The sequence below is a fragment of the Oryzias melastigma genome, linkage group LG15 (assembly GCF_002922805.2).
Source record: "Oryzias melastigma strain HK-1 linkage group LG15, ASM292280v2, whole genome shotgun sequence".
In the NCBI taxonomy this organism is placed as follows: domain Eukaryota; kingdom Metazoa; phylum Chordata; class Actinopteri; order Beloniformes; family Adrianichthyidae; genus Oryzias; species Oryzias melastigma.
Window position 1 is genome coordinate 7530201 of NC_050526.1, and position 19727 is coordinate 7549927.

The 19727-nt window shown below is 42.5% G+C and overlaps 1 protein-coding gene across 2 annotated transcripts in view; it reads right to left on the bottom strand.

Annotated features, from left to right (window-relative positions):
* Positions 1–19727, bottom strand: part of LOC112161680 (serine/threonine-protein kinase 32C) — an 89601-nt gene that overhangs the window by 17106 nt on the left and 52768 nt on the right. For both annotated transcript variants that reach the window (XM_024297020.2, XM_024297019.2), the window contains 2 exons: positions 13167–13318; positions 2388–2561 (listed from right to left, as the gene is read on the bottom strand). In XM_024297020.2, coding sequence (XP_024152788.2) covers positions 2388–2561; positions 13167–13318 — 326 coding nt within the window. The remainder of the gene's footprint in view (positions 1–2387; positions 2562–13166; positions 13319–19727) is intronic.

The following is a 19727-nucleotide window of genomic DNA, read 5'->3' on the forward strand; positions in this document are numbered from 1 at the left end:
ACTACGTCTATCTAAACATCAGGAGTCAGGAGGAAATAGGGCAACAGCTCAAGAAGAACCAGCAGTTCCAGCCACTGCCTGTGGGGGCAGTGATGTGAGGAAAAGATTAGAGAAAAACAAAGAAAAAGTGTTTTTGTTCATTTAAATCATGGAATCAGAGACTCCTGTCTTTTGATGCTTTCAGGAAGAATTTTAACATCACATTTTATATTTTTTAACTGTATTCTTTGTCCAGACTGAGAACAGATTTCACTGATTATGTGATGAGTGTAGAACAGATTCCCTGGTCTTTACGTCTGATTGTACGATATCTTCATGTTGTCCTGCTTGAGCACTCAGCTCATCACAGGCAGGTGTGTTTGAGCAGGGCAGGATTGAAGAAACGCCGGACAACGTTCCCTGAGGACCAGGGTTTGGAAGCGGCTGTAGTCATCAGGATTGAAGAGTGACTGAGCAGAATTATCTAAATGTTAAAAATCTGTTCAACATTTGAATGAGAAACACTCATGAACCAGTGGATTATGTTACCGGATGTTCATTCTTGTTCACATCTGCCTAAAAGATTCCTCTTTTATCCTGCACCTGAGGAACGGTTTGGAAAACTCCAGTTCCAGAACTTTTGAAGAGTTCTGAGCTCTGATCAGCACAGCAAACGTCAGGAAAACCAAACCAACGTCCTGCTGATGCTTCTGAGCTCTAACCATGCCAGGCTGGAGGGGGTCCACTGCAGGGTTCTGCTCATGTGGGCTCAAACCTGCAGACCTCTTGAGCAAAGTGAGCTGAGCGACTGAAGCAGGCGGTCAGAAACAGCTGAACAAAAGGCCCAGAACACAAATCTGATGGAAGCCTGAGCCGTGTCTCCTCAAATGTAGGAAGATTTTAAGACAAGAAGTGAAGAGAGAGAGAGTCTGCTCTGGGTTTGTCCTCTGAGAAACACTGATCCTGATGACACCAGAGGAAACGCACAACCATCAACCGTGACAAAGCAAACAACAGTCCGCAGGTATTCAAGAACATGCGGCAAAGGCAGAAAAACCAGCAAAAAAGGAAAAAGTTTGTGTGAAAACCAGTAAATCGGATGTAGAAAGACATTCTGGAGGTAAATTCCTGAACTCTTCAGGTCACTGCACCATGTTAGCTGATCAAAAGTCCCGCACTGCTTTAGGGAGAATGTCATCAACCTGAACAGAGTCCAGCAGAACCTTTCTGGATCAAACCACCAACAAAATGGACAACATCTCTGTTGCTTTTTAACCAAAATGATGGAATGATCTTCATCTGTAGTGAGTTCACCGTTCCTTTGGGAACCTTCGCTATGAACAAAAGATTTACCCCCCCCCCCTGTTCTTTGGGTTAATTTATGGGTTTGATGAGCTGAGTGTTAATTTATGGAGAGAAATAAGCTTCACCGCGATTTATGTATGTGTTCTTGATTTGTGCATAATTTTGGATTTGTGTGCGTAATTCTTGATTTGTAATTCTTGATTTGTAACTCATACAATACCTTTTGTGCTTTAGTACACAAATTACAAAATAAAAAAAATATATATAATTTACTCATGCACTAATTAAAATACAACAGCTTAAAACTAATGACTCACGCAAATCTTTCAAATTTACGCATGAATCACCTCTTACGCACATACAAAACCTCAGTTACGCACAAATCTGTGGTGAGACTCTTTTCGCGTCTCAGAGAACGTCTGAGACGTCACTAAGAAACACATTATTTATGAAATAGTAGTTATTAGTTTTGTGAGTTTTTCCCTATGCGGATGTAAAACGACTCGATTCCTGAAGCTCCGCCTAATAATCTAAACTTCTTCAAAGATGGATGTACATACCATCTGCCTTTAGCAGCCCCGCCCATCACTACACTGGTTCAAAAAACAAACACACGCAGCTTCTGTGGCGGACTGGGGGTTGGGGGGGGTTGGCATGTCTTAAAGGAGGGCCATGTCTAAAGTAACTAACACCTGTTGGAGCTGGAATTTATTCAATACAGGACACATCTGGAAGATGTACCGCATTCTGAATCTAAAATGAAAGTTTTTTTTTTCCGGTTATCACTGGATCTGTGGAGAAATTGAGGGTTGGTGTTACTCTTTAATGCATGAACAGATCAAAATACTGCTTTGGGGTTCTTTATAGTGAGGAATGAACAGTAAAATGTATTTAATACATCAAAAAGTAACATTTTCATGGCAGACCCCCTTTAAATACTACTAGAATACTCGGTCATCAGGGTTTTCTTTTTAGCCACTTTGAACTTAGATTTTGAAGGTATAATGTCCGGTGAAATTTGCCATTTTCCCACTTTCTTAAACAGATGTTGCTGATAAATAATATGAAAAAGTGTAAATCATCTCTGCAGGTCCCACACCCACCTGTGGATGATGTGCTGACTCTGCAGGTAGTCCAGAGCCAGGGTCATCTCACAGATGTAGAGCTTGACGGCGCCCTCGCTGAACTGCACGTTCTGCTGCAGGTGGTAGCGCAGGTCTCCACCCAGCAGCAGGTCCACCACCATGAACATGTCCTCCTCGTCCTGGAAGGAGTACCTGGGAGCAGCGAGAGGAGAGGTAGAACCCGCTCCACAAACACCAGACACACGACGAGCAAACAGCTGGTGGACTGGAACGCATGCAGGACGTGCATCTGCAAAGCTCAGGACGGGCATGCTCACAGGAACCCGCAGAGGACGCTAAGAAGACCACATGCAGCTTCTCTTTGGGCTTCAAACACAAATGTTTGAATTGTTGACACAATCAACATAATTCCAGTAGATTTCGAAATCTACTGGAATTATGTTGATTTAACAATTAAAAAATGACAGTAAATCAACGAACACAAACACTGGAGCTCCAGTGTTGAAGGGTTAAATACTTTCACCATTAATAAAAGTAGAATCCTCCATTAAATTCAACAGTTTTTCTCATTCTGAGTACACATGGTTGAATATTTTCTTGTTTTGGGGTAAAAACTGAATACTGAAAGTAAGTTTCTTTTTGAATCTGCTCTTGAACTTCTGCTCTAAGTGATAAAAGAGTGCGGTTGCTCTGCTGAAACTCTCATAACACACCCAGGAGGAGCAGGAACTCACTCACTTTCTGCCAACTGGAGGAGTCCACACGTCTGGACATGTTTGCTAGAGAGATGTGATCCGAACAGAAAGCTCGGATCAACCTGTTCTATGAAAACAGGACGAGGAAAACATGGAAAGTCTAAGGCTCGCCTGGGCCTCTGTTTCCATGGTTTTCTTCATACTTCCACCATTTCTAACTGTGACTCAAGTATTACTAAAAGTGGAGTCATGGGAGCTTTGCTGTTGAGTTCAGATGTCCTTACTTTGAGAACTTGAAGGATTCACATCAAAACGGAGTTGATCTAACGACACTTCTGAAGGATCAGAAAGTTGGATTTTTGTTCGTCTGAGTCGACTTACATCAAATTAAACCAAAGATTACGTTAGAACTTTTGACCTAAGACGATCTTTTTACCTCAGAAAAACATAGCTGTGGGTGGGGCTACATAAGGTCGCCATTTAAAGAGCTTATAGAATGTGGGAATGAATTCTAGTGGTTGAGCGTCAGCAGGTTTATGAAAATATCAAAGCTGGGATGTTGTGCTGAAGGCTCCCCCCCCCCCGCTGCTCATGTGACACATGCCTGTAATTCTTAGCATGTTATGTTTTGAGGTTTATGTCGTTTGGTGTTTAGATCATTCAGTTCTACCCCCCCTTCCTTCAGCTGTTTCTGCTCCTCTTGGTTTTCCCATCTTTTGCTGATTTTGTGTCGGACTCTGTTGACTTCACACCTTCTGCTTGATCCGGGTTTTCTTTCTCTTGGTTTGTTGGATCAACCGTCTGCTGCATGCGGCTCGGGTTAAAGCAAATCCTTCCCTGGAGACCCCAAAAGCTTTGAGACGTCAGACGATACATGTCTGAAAACTTGAGTGTGGGGTTTTCCTTTCTGGTTGAACGTCTGGGTCTGAAGATGAAGACCTGGACTGCTGCAGCCCAGCTGTGTGATTCCTGAAGTGAGTGTCTGCATTGGAGGGAAAGGCTTTAGCTCCTCCTCCACAGTTATGCTGGTGCTGTGCCTCCCTGGGGGGTCATGGAGTTTGGAGTCAGCTGATTCAACCTGTCCTGTTTCTTTCCTCCTAGCTGTTCCCAGGCTGCCCCCGTCCCAGTGGATGCCCAGCACAGGTGGGAACCTTTTGACCCCTCGTTGTCACAGTCTGCATCAGGTCACCTGCATCAGTCCCCCATTCCTGCGGAGACCCTCCACAGCTGGAGCATCCGGCTCCTGAGAGAACCTGCAGCCGTTCTGCCTGGTGTCCCTTTCCTCCTCGTCACCACAGCAACGGCAGACTACAGACTTCAAGGTCATGGAGAAGAAAAACATTTCTGCTTTTTGTAGATTTTCTTTTGTTGGATCAAATGTGAGTTTCAGACATGAAACACCCGGTGAGGCTTCTGATGTGATGGATGTTTGGGTTTAAGCTCAACTCTGTGGGCAGAAAGGCTGCGGTCTTCATGCACGGTCCATACCTTCATGTGTTGATGTGGTTCTGATGAAAAAGTTCAAGACTGAGCTCGAAAAGCAGAGATTACAGCACACGTATGGACCTTTGCTTAAAGAGAAGTGGACACGTAGAAAAGGAGGATTGAAGGATTAGAAAAACAAAAAACTAAACTTCTGAAGTAAATGGGACCAGAGCAGAAACGACTTGTTGGAAACATTTGTTTGCTCTAAACCAGGAGTGTCAAACTCAGTCATACAAGAGGCCAAAATCTAAAACACACCTTAGGTCGCGGGCCGAGTAGGATAAACATTTATTGAACACACTAAACTAAATTTTTAAAACTTTAAAACCGTAACTTTTTAACTTTTTAACATAATTATGAACTAGATATATAGCATTATCTGCGATAATGCTAGTGTGAATACTGTAAGATGAATTTGGTTGCTGAAGATGCTGAAATTGATAGTTAGAAACACTGAAGCTGATAGCCAGCTAAAATAATAACTAAATGCCAAATTAGCAAAAAAAAAAAAAAAAAAATACTGTAGGTTAGTCAAAACAGCTAGTATGAAGCTGAAATATTAGTTACACTCCAAAACAACCTAAAAATCTTAGTAAATGTCAAAATAGTCCAAAAAGCTAACAGAATGCTAATTTTTAAACTTTAAAAACAAAACTTTTTAACATAATTATGAATAATAAAAAGGAAGGAATATTATTCCAGAATAAATCAACTTAAACTTTAAATAACTTTCAATATTTTACTCTCCATAAAAATATATTTTGTCAAAATTATACAAGTTAGAAATAAGTGCAAGATAACATCAGGTCATTAATAACATCCATCCATCCATTTTCTTAACCGCTTTGTCCCTTTCGGGGTCGTGGGGGTGCTGGAGCCTATCCCGGCTACTGAAGGGCGAAGGCGGGGTTCACCCTGGACAGGTCTCCAGTCTGTCACAGGGCCTCAATCACACACACATTCCCTCTCACATTCACACCTAGGGGCAATTTAGAGTCACCAATGAACCTATGAAGCATGTTTTTGGACGGTGGGAGGAAGCCGGAGTCCCCGGTGAAAACCCACGCATGCACGGGGAGAACATGCAAACTCCACACAGAAAGGTCCCAGCCGGTCATTAATAACAATAAAATAAAATGATCTGGATAGAATGACCCCTCGACTTTGGCATATGGAGACTAAATAAAGCATTAAAGAAGTAATCAGTCATCTTTAGCCCCTTCAGAATGTTTCCGAAAGACGTCCTGGGTTCATGACAGGCACTAATACTAATGCTGATACTTTTCCTAAGATTCTCTCTTTAAAACCAAAGAACCAAAAGCACTTTGTGAATAAACATTTGAATTAAAATGAGTCAAATGTTAATGTTTTCATTTCACAGATGAATAAAGCTGTGAGGATTTCAGTCCTCTTGGAGTTCCTGTTTGTATACGACGGCTTTTATGTCGAACAAAACTCAGTTTGAATAACCTGGAGTGTTTGGAGGGACACACAAACACGGCTTTCAAAGACGAACACAGACGTTTGCTGCGTCGCTCCAAGGCCTCCTCAGAAACCCTCTGACAGGGACCGCTCTGGCGGTTCAAACCTCAGTCCTGTTTTCATTCAGGTTATCGTGGAGCTAAAAGGACCTTTTCAGGGAGAATAGAAAGTGTTAGCTTTTACACATCTTATCATAGTTTCCTTAAGTGTTTTTGAGTGGAATGCAGTCAACAAGGCCAACATGTTTGAAGACTTCTTTGAAATGAAGACTGTTTTAATTGAATCCCATCTGAATGTGTCTTAAAGCAGCAGGGAGGATTCCTTCCTGAGGAGCAGGCGGCTCTGTCCAGAACCACGAGGAGGAGCTGGGAGTAGCACAAGAAGCAGCCTGAAGTAATCAGGCCAGAAAGACAAACGAGCCCTGAAAGGCAGCAGAGCAGAGGAGGAGCAGGACTGGCTCTGAATGGCCTACATAGAGAGGAGGAGCAGCGTGACTCAGTGTCTCTGTCTCCTCACAGACCTCCTGTGACTGAGCATTGCCTCTCTGACCGTCACCTCAAGACACAGAACCTCCGCTGACCTGCTTTATGAAAGGCTTGTCCCAAAAAAGTCACACTTTTAAAGTAAACTTCAAAGCCTTACAGTTTAGGACAAAATAATCCTTGAGATCGAGGCTGCAGGAGAATCTCTTACTTCTGCTCCAAACTTCTGAGGATCGGAGTCATGCTCCTGACAGGTGTTTTGTGTCACTCCTGTTGCTTTGGAGTCTGGACAGAAACCTGAGAAAACAGAGCTGGAGGTTTTAGTCAGACCAACGCTGAACATGTTCAGGGAGAGTCTCTCAGCTCAGGTTACAGACAGAGTTCTCTCTTTGTCTCCACTGCAGGAGACAGAGAGAGAATAGCTAAACTTCAAATTAGCTTAAAAAACAAACAAACAAAAAAGACTAAATTAGCCAGAACAGCATGTAGCTGAAATATTAGCTAAACTCCAAAATAGCCTAAAGAATCTAGTAAATATCAAAATAGTTAAAAAAAACTAGGAGAATGACAATTTAAAAAAAATTTTAAACTGTAACTTTGTAACATAATTCTGAATAATAAAAAGGCAGGAATATTATTCCAGAATAAATCAAATTAAACCTTAAATAACTTTTAATATTTTACTCTCCATAAAAATATATTTTGTCAAAATTACATAAGTTAGAAATGAGCACAAGATAACATCGGACATTAATAACAGTAAAATAAAATGATCTGGAGGGCCGGATAGAATTACCTGGAGGGCCGGATCCGGCCCCCGGGCCTTGACTGAGACTTGTGAGTAAAATTCTCGGGAAAGTTGATCAGATAAAACGCTCTGAATCAGTGAAGCTGAAGACCAGAGTCTGTCTCCATCACTCATCATTTGTTTTGGCTCAGTTTTCCATAGGCCTTTTCCCTGCGATGTCCACCTATAGATGCAGATCATTCCCGTTTGCATTTGCTGCAGCAACTCCCAACTGAACAGACAGGAAACTGGGACAAAAATCTGTAAAACTTTCTCCTCCCAGGCAGAGCTGAACTTTGAAGTGTATCTTAAGTTTCATGAAGAAGATATTTTTATAAGTATTTATTGTGTTTAGGGTTTGTATGTGTTATCAGAACGACTGGGTTGATAAAATCTATTTGGATCGATTTTAGCTTAATAGATCAATAATGCATTCATAAAAATATAAATCTATTTAGCACATAAAGCTAAAGTCTGCTAGTTTGATGCTAATGTTTGATGGAATTTCCCATAGGACGGCTAATGCTAACACTCGGTCAACCTAAACATGCATAGCTGTCTAAATGAACATCTTTATATGAATTTTGAAAAACTCTTGTAAGGAAATAGTTTTTTAAAGTAACTATTTCTGGTCTAAAACAGTTTTTTGTTCATTCGTTCTTCTTCTTCTATATTAAGGTGTAATGCTATAGCGGACCTCCACCTAGTGGTCAAACTGAAACGTCCTCCAGGAGAAGCAGAACAATGTTTCCAATGTTAATGATCTGAACATTTTAGTTAGAACTTCTCCTTTAGAGAATCCATGGAACACTGGATGATATTAACAATCTCATTATTTCACTGATACATTTACAGGATGTGAACTGGATCAGATTAATATGAATATATTCAAATCATATAGTAGATTATTAATGTATTTATAAACAAATGTGTAAACTGTGTAAACTCAAAATTGAAAATCTAAGGTTGCAACAAAGTATGAGAAGCGCCTGTTTATAAATAAAGTTTGATTTGAAGTTTTCCTGTTTTTCTCCGTCCTGTTTCACCAAGAAAACTCCCACGGAAACAAAGAACCTTCTTAAATGTGTGGAGACATTCCTCCAACCATGGAAGCTCAGAGAAGAGTGTAGATGTTTGAATGCACAACTGGAGGTTCTGCAGAAGGACCGGCTGACAGACAAAGGCGTTAGAAAAGTGAGCATTCTTCCCAAAGCTTCCCTGCATCAGTCGACATCTGACGGTTTCCTGCTGGTCAGTCATGACCTGCAACTCACCAGCTGTTCATACCCGGTCCTGTTTGACTCAAACATCCGTACTCTTCCTGTCTGTAGGTTGATCCATGCCCCCCTCCCCCTCCAATTACAGTGCTTGTGAAAACTGCTGATTGATTCCTTCCACAACCCCCAAGGCCTCCATCCATCCAGTCCTGAGATCAATATTCCTAATGGAGACTGAAAGGGGGGGGGCATATCTGTGCTCACTCCCACCCCCGCTGCTTTTGGTCTGTGTCCCTCAGGAAGGGGTCCAGTTCCAGTCTCCCCCCAGTCTGGATAAGCTGAAGGGGCTGTGGAGCCCCCCACCGCATCAGGGTGCACCTCCGGACCCCATGGCGCGACTGGTGATTAGGTTTGGGGTGTTGTGGTTAGGGCTGCCACAACTAGTCGACTAATCAGCAACTAATTGTCTATTAAAATAGTCGTTAACTAAGTTAATAGTTGATTAATCTTTACTTTATATTATATGGAGTCAGAGTGTAGTAAAGTTGAAAGTTATAATAGCATTCTGCTAGATTTATGGACTATTTCGACATTTATTAAGGGTTTTTAGGCTAATTTGGAGTTTAGCTAATATTTCAGCTACATGCTAGCTGTTTTGGCCAAAAAAAAGGATTTTATCTGTTTTTTAGGTTATTTTTGGCATTTAGCTAATATTTTAGCTAGCTATTAGCTTCAACATCTTCAGCTATCATCACTACCATCTTCAGTGGCCAAATTCAGCTTCCAGCATTCACACTAGTATGATTGCAGGTGATGCTATATATCTAGTTTGTAGTTAGTTTAAAGCTAATGATGGTTAAGATGCTTTACATCCAGTTTGCGCATGACCCAATTAGTCGACTACTAAAATAGTCATTTGTGGCAGTGCTAGTTGCGATGCTGTGCTTACGTTGATGCAGGTCAGTCCTCGGCCTGCAGCCCTCCTTTGCAGGAAGAAGGTGACCTTTGCCCTTTGTGCTCACAAACGCCACATGAGCAACAGAAGAAATGCATGTTTTCTTTGGTGCATTCCTGCATATTTCTGCAGCCGATCATACATTCATTCTCTAGCTGGAGCTCCCTGGACTGCCACACCAGCTTTCTAGGCCATGGTTGCACCAATTACCCCCCAAAAGCCTGCCTTTGCTGAGCTGATGGGATTCTGCGTGGGCTTCTGCAGGGTTGCTTCCAAATGCCTTCTTTGAAGCCGGCGCTTCAAAAGCAGAATTCAGGAGGACTGGATAGAAGTGGAACCTCATTTCTGACAGTGCAGGTATGAACCGCAGACGCTCTCACAAATCCTCTTAGTCTGCTTTTTCCGGAAGTTCCTCCTCTGCATTCAGAGCTCTCATTACTTCCATGGACAGCAGTTTGGCTGATTCTCCAGTTTTCTTCCAGCCTCTGGAAGCGCTCCAGCAAAAGCACTCCTGTGAAGCTTTATCAAAGCTTTTTTCATTGTTCGCTTTTGAGAATTGGCAGATCTCGAAATCCCAGCTGGTCTATCGCACATCTATTAATAATGGACCAAAAGCCGATGCCAGAAATCCTAATGCTGTGTTTGAAAAGCCAATGGATGTGGCAACTGTCAGATCTCTGGGGGTTTGTGCCCACGCAGCCAAACAACTGTTGTTTTACAGTAAGGAAGACAAAAGGAAGCCGGCTCTCTTCAGGCCGGGCTCATTACCTGCCAGGATGAGATGTTATCTCAAGCTGCATCTAAATACGGCAGACATCTATAGTGGAGTGCAGGTGCAGCGCCACAACATGCTGTGATGCAGAATGGCTGATTAATGCGCCTCTCTGCTCTTTCTGCAGAAAAATAGTCACTTTTAAGTCGCATAAGTCGCATGCTTATGCAAACAAGATACTGGCTAGAGTTTGTTTGAGCTCTCATAGAGGATCTGACTGACTTCTGCCCTGCATGTGTAGCGAGTTGATTTTTTTTAGAATGAACATTCTCAAAACTTTATTTACAGTGAGTATTTAATTTTAAACTGATTTTTATTTTGGGTTAAAACAGTGTAACATTGTATTGTATATTTGTTTAATATTGTAATTGTTTTAGTAATTTTAGTTCCACCTTGTTACCTGTTGCGCAGGGAAGATAATTGGTGTGACACACCCTCCCTTTGGCACGTGCAGCAGCCCCTCCTTCCTCAGTTGGTGAGTTGTCTTTTGTGGTCTCCCGATATTTTAAATTAGCTGGTATAAAACTTATGTTAGACTTCAATGTTTTTGATTATAAAACTGCTGTTTAATGTTTCACTTTTATTTTTAATTCTTTTCATGTTTTTTCACCACCAATTTTGATATTGGTATTTTCTTTTGATCATGAAGGGAGCTGCAGGCGTGTCCACCATTAATGCCCGTTTTCCTGTGCTGTTTTAAGGTTGGTTTCTGCAATTTTGTTTCTAAAATGACTTTTACTGTTTTATTTGGGAGATGTTTTATTTATTTCCAAAGAAGTGTTTTCATTTTCTTATTTTTCTTGTAATGTATATGAATATTTTTTTGGTCTTGTTTAAATATGTTGTGAACATTGTACATTTGTTAAACTTGTATAAATGTAAATCTCAGTTGGAATGAGCGGTGCCTGCTGGGAGCTGCAGGCGTGTCCACCATTAATGCCCGTCTTCCTGTGCTGTGTTTTAAGGCATTAAAGAAGCATTGCCCAGAATTCAGTCTCATCTCCCTCCTTGCCGATCGCCGACCATACTGAACCTGCTACACATGGTTCAGGTGAGGACGCTGCAACAGCGTCATCCTTCTCTTAATTCAAGTGGCTATCAATGCTTTCTTTCTTCGTCCTCCTGCCAACCGACCAGAAACCAACAGATGGCTTCAAAGTTACAAGCCTCCAAGAATATGGGCGGGCAAAGGAAAAACTAAAAATATTTAATAAACACAGAAAACTCTTGAATAAAAAGACAAAATGATCATAAAGTCCTATAAAAAATGAATAGGTCTTTCCTGACTGCAAACAAACCTCGACGTCCTCCTTTGACTGGAAGCTCCGACTGAACGAGAGGAGTCACAGAATCAGAACGATGTGCACGTCTGCACCCGACTGCAGAAGTGATCAGTCAAAACCCGAGACATGAGCATCAGGTCACTTCAGTGTTTCATAAGAAACTTGTGTGTCTCCTCTTCATCATCTCAGCATCTAAACATAACTCACAGTCACTAGGGCTCTCCTCAGCTTCTTCCACCTCCTTAGAAAAACAGCTTTTCTGTGTTTTTGAGAACTTCGTTTCTCAGCCCACCTTCTTCCACGGCCAGCATCTCCTTCCTCTCAGCCACGCTGCAGACTTCATCACTTCCTACCTCCCAGCTCACAAAGAACTGGCAGAGAACCAGCATGTCCTCTTTTCTGTTCAGCTCCTGTTCCTCTTTCAGAGAATTGATGAACACATTTTATAGTTTGTTTTAACTTTTAAAGTGAAATGATGGAATCCTCTCTGAGTGGATGAAACTCGTCGTGTTTTGGACCTCATGTCAGAGTTCTTCTAAGTTTCCCAAAGCTATCTGATAAATGTGTTCATTCTTTTTATGCATGAGAAAGCAGATCTTCTAAACCTCTTCTGAAGCTGGTTTTTATTTACCCTCCACAAAAGAAAGCTATTTAACATTTTATTATTTTCAAGGATTTTCATAAAAATGTAGAAAGGTTTTGGACCGCTCATTGATCCCTGTGGCGCTCCACCCGCGACTTTGTGTAGTCCTGACATGGATTTATCTACAAAGGTTTAAAATAAAATAATTACTGACCAGCTAACCACCTCCAACCCTTCACAGGAAGAGCTTAAATGCCCCACATAAACGGATGTTCTAGAGAGAGGTTGAGAGGAGCTCAGACGAAGAAGTCCTTGTTTTGGCCTGATTCTTTCAAGAGAACAGCGGCTCAGAAATGGGAAGGCCTTTAGAGAAACAGACCCTGTTCAGAGGAGGCGCCACACTTTCAATTCCCACCTACCTTCAATGATAAAGTGTTTTTGTCACTGAAGGGCACCTAAAATAGTGCCGTATGCGGCGCTGCCCAGTACATGGAAAACTGGAACACAGAAGGTTCTGGCGGCCTCGTCCTCCCACAGGGACTTAAAAAAGCACACAGAGCCTCTGCAGCGCTCATTAAAGCGCCTCAGTTTGTTGGAGGAGAGAAACTTTTCTCCAGGAAGCATCTTCCTTGCTGAGCTAACTTCATTCAGAACCGGGTCAGAGAAGGAGACTGTGTTGGCTCGTCCACACACCTCATGGAGAGGTACGTGTGTGACGAGGTGCTGACAGAACAAACGCCGGCCGGGCCGGTCCTGGACGGCATCCTCACATGTTCCGCTCCTCTGAAACAATGCTTCACATTTCCTTTCTGAAATGTTCGGATCTTAAACAATCCCTAAAACAATCCATAGAATTTCCTACATGTTAGTGCCAAAGACGTGCAGGCGGCAGATGGAAAACAATCCTCCCAAACATCTATTTAAAGGCTGCAGCAGACCTGGGGGGAGCATGCGTTTGGGGGGGCTCTGGAGGCCGAGCACAGTAAGCGCACAGACAGGCAAAGCAGGCGAGCGACAACAGACCACACTGAAAGTGTAAAAACATGGGATAGTCACCAGAGATTTACTAAAAAAACATGTTCAATTTCCTGAAGGATCTCAAGCTCTCTAAAGACGTTTCGGACCTCATCTCTCTCTATGCACTGCTGCTTGTTCATGTACTTCATGGCATACATCTTCTCAGTGTCCCTCTTTTGCACAATGCATACCTGCAGAGGGGGGGTGGGGGTGGGGGTGGGGGGGAGAGAAAAGATTGGTGTTAGTGCAAGTCAGAACAAACTTCTCCAAAACATTCATTGTCACGAAGCTGGATCTGGAGGATTTCAGTCAACAGACCCCCTCCAGCCCTCAAGAACTTCTGCCAAACACAGAGAAGTTCTGGTCCGGTTCAAGACCAGAACTAAACTCAGAGAGGAGAGAATCCTTCCAGAACAGGAGTCTGCAACCTGCAGCCCAGATCCACATGTGGATCTTTTATCTCTCCAGAGAGACTGTTGACCCAGACATGTCGACCGTCAGAGTCAGCAGCTCCTGATAATGGCTGCATAACCAAAACTACCTAAAGAAAACAAATAAACAAAGCCTGTAAACTAAGACTACCAAGATCCAAACTAAAATAACAAAACACAGCAGTGAAAGACTGATGAGGACAAAGAGGGGAAATAGAACAAATAAGGAAAAAAAAACACATTTTAAAGTTGTAAAAATTTAGTTACCATTTATTTAATTTAGATTAGTTAAATATATAAACTGATGTCAGAGGTTCATATAGATGATAAAATATGTTTTTACATCCTGTTGACCTGAAGACGTCTTGTTTGATCAACTCTACCTCCAGAATGAACAGATTTTATATACAAAGCAAAACTTTCTTATCAATCCTATATATCTAACTCTTATGCTGTAAGTTAGAAATAAATGCAAGATTTATTAACAATCAATGAATAATTAACAATAAAATGATCTGGAAGGCCGGATCCGGCCCCCGGGCCTGGACTTTGACACACGCTGTAAAGCTTTGGCCTCGTGTTAACCTCCAGCGTGATTTCTGGGGTCATGACATGGACCGGTGTAGAACGCCAGACAACGGCAGCAACGCAGCTGGAGCATCAATCAGTCCTGGACCAGCTTCGCCTAAAACCATGGCGAGGAAGCTGATCAGCTCAAAATGAATGCTGTTTTCCATCAAGGTTTGAATTTTTTGACATTTAACTGACTTCCTGAATCCATAGAAACAATAGAAGCAAAAACGCAACCATACATCATTATCTACTCTAGAAATGTTTCCTCCAAAAAGAAAATAAAATCCTGCAATGATCCAGGACACTCTGCTGGAGGGACGTTTCAGAGGTTTCATTACAGTCACTCAGCTCCTTTCCTCAACTGGGACATTTGGATTTCATGGCACAAGCCTAGAATATCAAAATCCAATCTCCACTTGTCACTAAGAATCTGACGGATGATGCAGCATCTTTACAGCTCGACAGGTGAGCAGGATTTCAGTTCACCTGTCAGCCAAATAATCCTCCGTTTGCTTCTTTTTTCTGACTTCTCAGTCTCCTTCAGTAAATACCTCACACATGCAGTGCTGAGAAATCCGATTATTATTCCAGTCAGTAAACTCATCATCTAAAAGGACAGGGAGGTGCATCAGTTTGCTGTGAACTTCAAAGACCAACAGAACTGTTGGGATTTTGAATGCGTGTGAGGAAAAAGCATATATTTTCCTAAAAATTCTGATCTGCAAACTTCTGGGTTCAAAAATCTGCTCAAAGTGATTCAAAATATAAAACTGGAGTTCAGGTTCAATGATGGAACAAAGTGAAGGTGAAGAATGTGTCTGGTTTCAGCCTAAAACATCCCATAATGCAGACAAACATGCTGTAAGCTGCAGGAGGGAGGGGGATGTGTGGGGGAGTGCTGACTAAGTCTGACCTGAAACTCCAGAGTCCTGACATTTCATGCTCTCATAAAAATGGGAACGCAGCAGGAGGACTGGAGCTGAGCTGCTGGTGCCGCCCCCCCCCCCAGCCCGAACCTTTCACTGACCCAGTTTGTGAGCAGGACAGTTTGGACCTTCTGCACTGGGACCAGGAGAAGGCTGTAATGGTGGGAAGAGCGATCCGACGGGGACGGTTTCCTTTAGGGGCTGAAGCCTGTAGGCTGTGGTTTTCCACGCAGCTTTCCGTCATCAAAACTCTGAGTCAAAGCCGTGTTCCACAGACTACACCTTCTTAAGAAGCGAGATTTAAACATGTGGGTCAGTCAGCTTAGTTTGTTTTGGTTTCACAGTAATAGATTACTTTTGAAGTTCTTCACTCTAGACTGGATAAGCATGTGAGCAGGGCCGTTCCTGGGCGGCTGCCTAGGGCGCCATATGTTGGAGGGGGCACCAAATCCCAATGGCTGGGCTGTACATTAGTGTTTTTTTTGACACACCACTCATTTTGTGCAAAAATAAATTAAAAAGTAGAGGATGAAGCAACACAGAAGTCATTTAAAGCAAATGTCATGTTTCTTGTTTTTTAATCAAAATAAATCTGCTGCAGCTGGAGGATCTGATTAAACATAGGATGTGTTTTATTTTGAAAGGAACTGAATGTGCTATTGTCATAAGTGAAAGGAGTTGAAGAAAAAAGTAAAAAACTCATTTGTAGAGAACATTTTGAAGGTATAGTTTATAAAGGAACAAATTAATGGCCACTAAAAGATAAATAAAAAAAATATTTTTCTAACTTTGCAGCTCTCGTTGAGTTTCGGTACAAGACCCTGGACCAAATGGTTCTTTTAGAGGTAAAGGTTTCAGACCCCTGAGCTATAGGGGGGGTGGTGGTTGTGGAGTTGTTGCTGTTGGTTCTTCTTTAAAACTTCAAGCCCTCAGGGACAGCTCAGAATCTGCGGCTTGAACCAGATAACCGGTTAGCCACCAGTCAAGAGGAAAGTCGGGACATTTCAAATGTAAAGATGTTGAAAGAAAAGCACTAGACCACCAGTTAAATTCGTCATTTTTTTGTCCAAAATGGGGGACGTGAATTTCCAAGCAATTTTGTGAGTGGCGCCCCCTCCAGCAGTTGGCTTTGTCGCATATGCTGTTGAACCTTTAACAACAGAAATCTTTGAACCTTCAACACTGCGGATGCTTCTCTCTTAAACTTCCATGCAAAATAGAAACGGCTGTATAATGGCGCCACGTTAGGACGCCTGACCACAACCATGAAGCTTCACAGTGCAAGTCCCGCCTGAGGGAGGCAATGATCATAACTGGTATTATTTTAGCTTTAAGAATTAAAATAAATAAATACTCATTGTAACACATTCCAGACAGATATGTTGTTTCTATTGTGGAGGATGGTGGTAGTGGTGGTGTCATGAATAAGTCCCCCGTCCCCCCCTCTGGCCTTCAGCGAGAACTGTCTCCAGAGTTCTAGCACTTCCTGGTTCTACACACTACATTTCCCATCAGCCCCTGCTGTCACTCCCAGGAGCTCCTCAGCTGGTTCTCATATGTAATCACTCCCAGCAGTATTTAGTCTGAGCACTGAGCTCTGCTCACTGCGAAGTCTTGTTTGTGCCACTCTGCCTGCATCTCTGAGCGTTCTCATCCTGACCTGATCTTCTGTATCTTCTGACCCTGCCTTGTCTGCTGCCTGCCCTGACCCTCGCCTGGATTCTGACCACTCTGGTTTTCCTCTGATGCCCTCATGCTGATGATTGACCCCTGCCTGCCTGACCCAGATTTAGCTTTGTGGACTTTTAGCTGTGCATCACGCCTGTTGCCCTGTCTGTGCCAAATAAACCTGCTGCACTTGGATCCAGCTGTCTGTCTGTTTCTGACAGGTGGTGTTGTTAGGTGAGGGCAAAATCCCCTTTCGCCTGGGGCACCATACACGAGCATGACAGACGATAACCCCAACCTGTGGGTGCACCATCAGGAGAATCAGGAGGGCTCTGTCATGTGAAGGGATCATTTATCACAGTCCACTCCACAAAAGGTTTTGTTTGCAAAGTTACAAAAGGATTTTATCATTATTGCTTCTCCTCATCTTCAGCTTCAGAGAAACATGTCTGTCAAAAACAGGCCCATGAGTGAGATTAGAATCCACTTTTGTTAAGCCATCAATCAAAGCTGGATGGTTTTCCATCAGAAACGCTCTTCTTTTCCTTTAGAGCCGCATATTCTATTTTTAGATTATTAATAATTAAGTGTCAATCATCCCACATTATCTGCACACCTCAGCAGCTGGTCAACCGAGTGAAATGATGACTTTTAAAAAGGATTTATTCCTTTATTCATAGAATATATTAGCAATTCAATGCATTAGAGCAGCTGTGGAAGAAGAGTTAACAATTTAGAGGTGAGAGGAGTGATAACGCGCTCCGCTGGCTCTTTGCATATGAATGGAGGCATTACCTGCCGGTCACCAGAATTCCAGCAGGTTTATGCAAAACAGCAGACGGCGGGAAGACTTCCTGTTTATTCTCTACAAACAGAGATAGAACGAGTCCGTTTATTCCTGAGGATCAACAGAAAGGTTTTTAACCCTTTAACACCGGTGACACTTAAGCACAAAATCTTTAACTTTTGAAACGTTAACACGATAATTCCAGTAGATTTATTGTGTTACAATTAAAAAGTTTCAGGAAATCACAGAACATAAACACTGGAGCTCCGATGTTAAAGGGTTAAACCGATTTAAATCGAGACAAGTGAAAATCTGAAAATCTAATCTGTTCAGTGTCTGGAGAAATACAGGAAAAAAATCAGTTGTGGGTTCACCACATTCAAGGCAGAGCGAAGAGCAGGACGTTTGACTGTTACTATTATGGTTATTTATTTAATGTTATCACTAAAACAAAAACATAAAGAGAAAATTGCATTTTTTTTTCTAAATAGGAAGTTTAGGTTCACATGACTTCCTTTCAAAATAAAAGACACTTGCCCCATACAGGATAATCTCAATGCTGAAAATGTAATAGCAGGGAGTGAAATGTGATGTTTTCAGTGACTTTCTCTCCCGCAGTGGAGCTCACTCACTCCATATGCCGGCAGACAGACAGCCGCTGTGGGGTGCAGATCGAGACATTAAAAAAAGAAAGGAAAAGGTCTCCTTATTTGATTTTTTCCCCCTCAAGTTAATACGAGACAGTATGCATTCAAGCTCAGCCACAGAGACACAGAAACACCATGGAAGCGGCTGTCAAACAGACACAGCCCCCTGTACCAGGAAAATCTATTAATAATAATCATATAAACCCAAACAGACATGATTACTGATGTTTCTGTAGAACTCTTCACGATAAATAAACCTGATTCCTCAACGTCATCTGTGTCTTCATACATTCTAATTGAGATATCCACAGACACGTTCCTTATAGCGCTCATCCTAAATGCATTAGCTGGTAGCTCCTCCCACATGTGGCCACGGAGTCAAACTCAGGAACAGATTTTCAACAGGCGATGAACAGGAAATTTGTCGAGCGGTAAAAGAGGGGCGAGGCACGCCAATTTGTCAATTTTTTTCTTCAACCATAGCCACAACCGGCTGCTGACCCCTGCTCTAGGAGGATGTTCCATAACAGACTGAGCTCCTCTTACCTGTCCAGCATGGAGCTCTGTGCTGTGATGGAAGCTCCTGACTGCTGGACGGCAGGACGATCCTCTGATGTAAAGGACATGAAGGATGAGGACTTCCACCTTCTGTTTCCTCCTCTGAGGCTGAATCAGGAAGAAGAAACCTTCCTAGTAATACAGCCGCTGAGATCCTCACTTTCATTAGTTTGGAGCTCCGAGTCGTGACTTTGTTTTTCTGCAGCCCGGTCATTATCAGTTCTGAGGAATAACAGCAGCACCGATAGCAGCTCCTGATGCTCCTACCACTGACTCCAAGAAAAAACATCCACTTTGGCAAATAAATATAACGCACAAGTACATATGAGGGTTTCTAAGAGCAGCAGAGGTAACCTGATTAACACGCAGTAGGAATACTCAGAGTAATGAAACAAAAGCTTCACGATTTCTATCAAAACATGATTGCAACTCGATGAGAGAAATCTCAGAAAAGAGAGCCACAAAATCTGCTGGAAAAGTCCACAGAGACTCAGGGTGACCTATCTGCTGCGTGACCCATCTGCTGCAGATCGGAAAACTAATTTTAAATTCCACGGAGATGAGGCGTCCAGCCCTGACTCCAGTCTTTGAGCCAGCTGCTGGATGGGAGGAGGAAGTTAAATCCTGAGGTCACTGGATAATGATTTCATGAGCAGCTGGAGAATTAAACGTATAGATATCATACATTCTCCGGGTTAAGACCTTGTTGAAAGTCACCAGTACGATTCCACTTCTTTTCTGGCCGGTCGTTTGGTTTGCTGAAGAAGAATGAATGTGTTGGTCTACAGCTTCTGTTAAGAACAGAACCACTGAAGATAGTCTTCCCTCACGGCTTAACCGAGCTGCCAGAATGACGAGGCTTCAGAACGTCATTTACTTCATTTCATGAGGGCTTCATGCATCAGAGAGGAAGAAGTCCGATCGCACGCTCAACCCTCATCGTTTACACATGAGAGCAGGTGAGGGCGGAGCTTCTTTTGAGGGCACTTCACACGGAGCACACTGAAAAA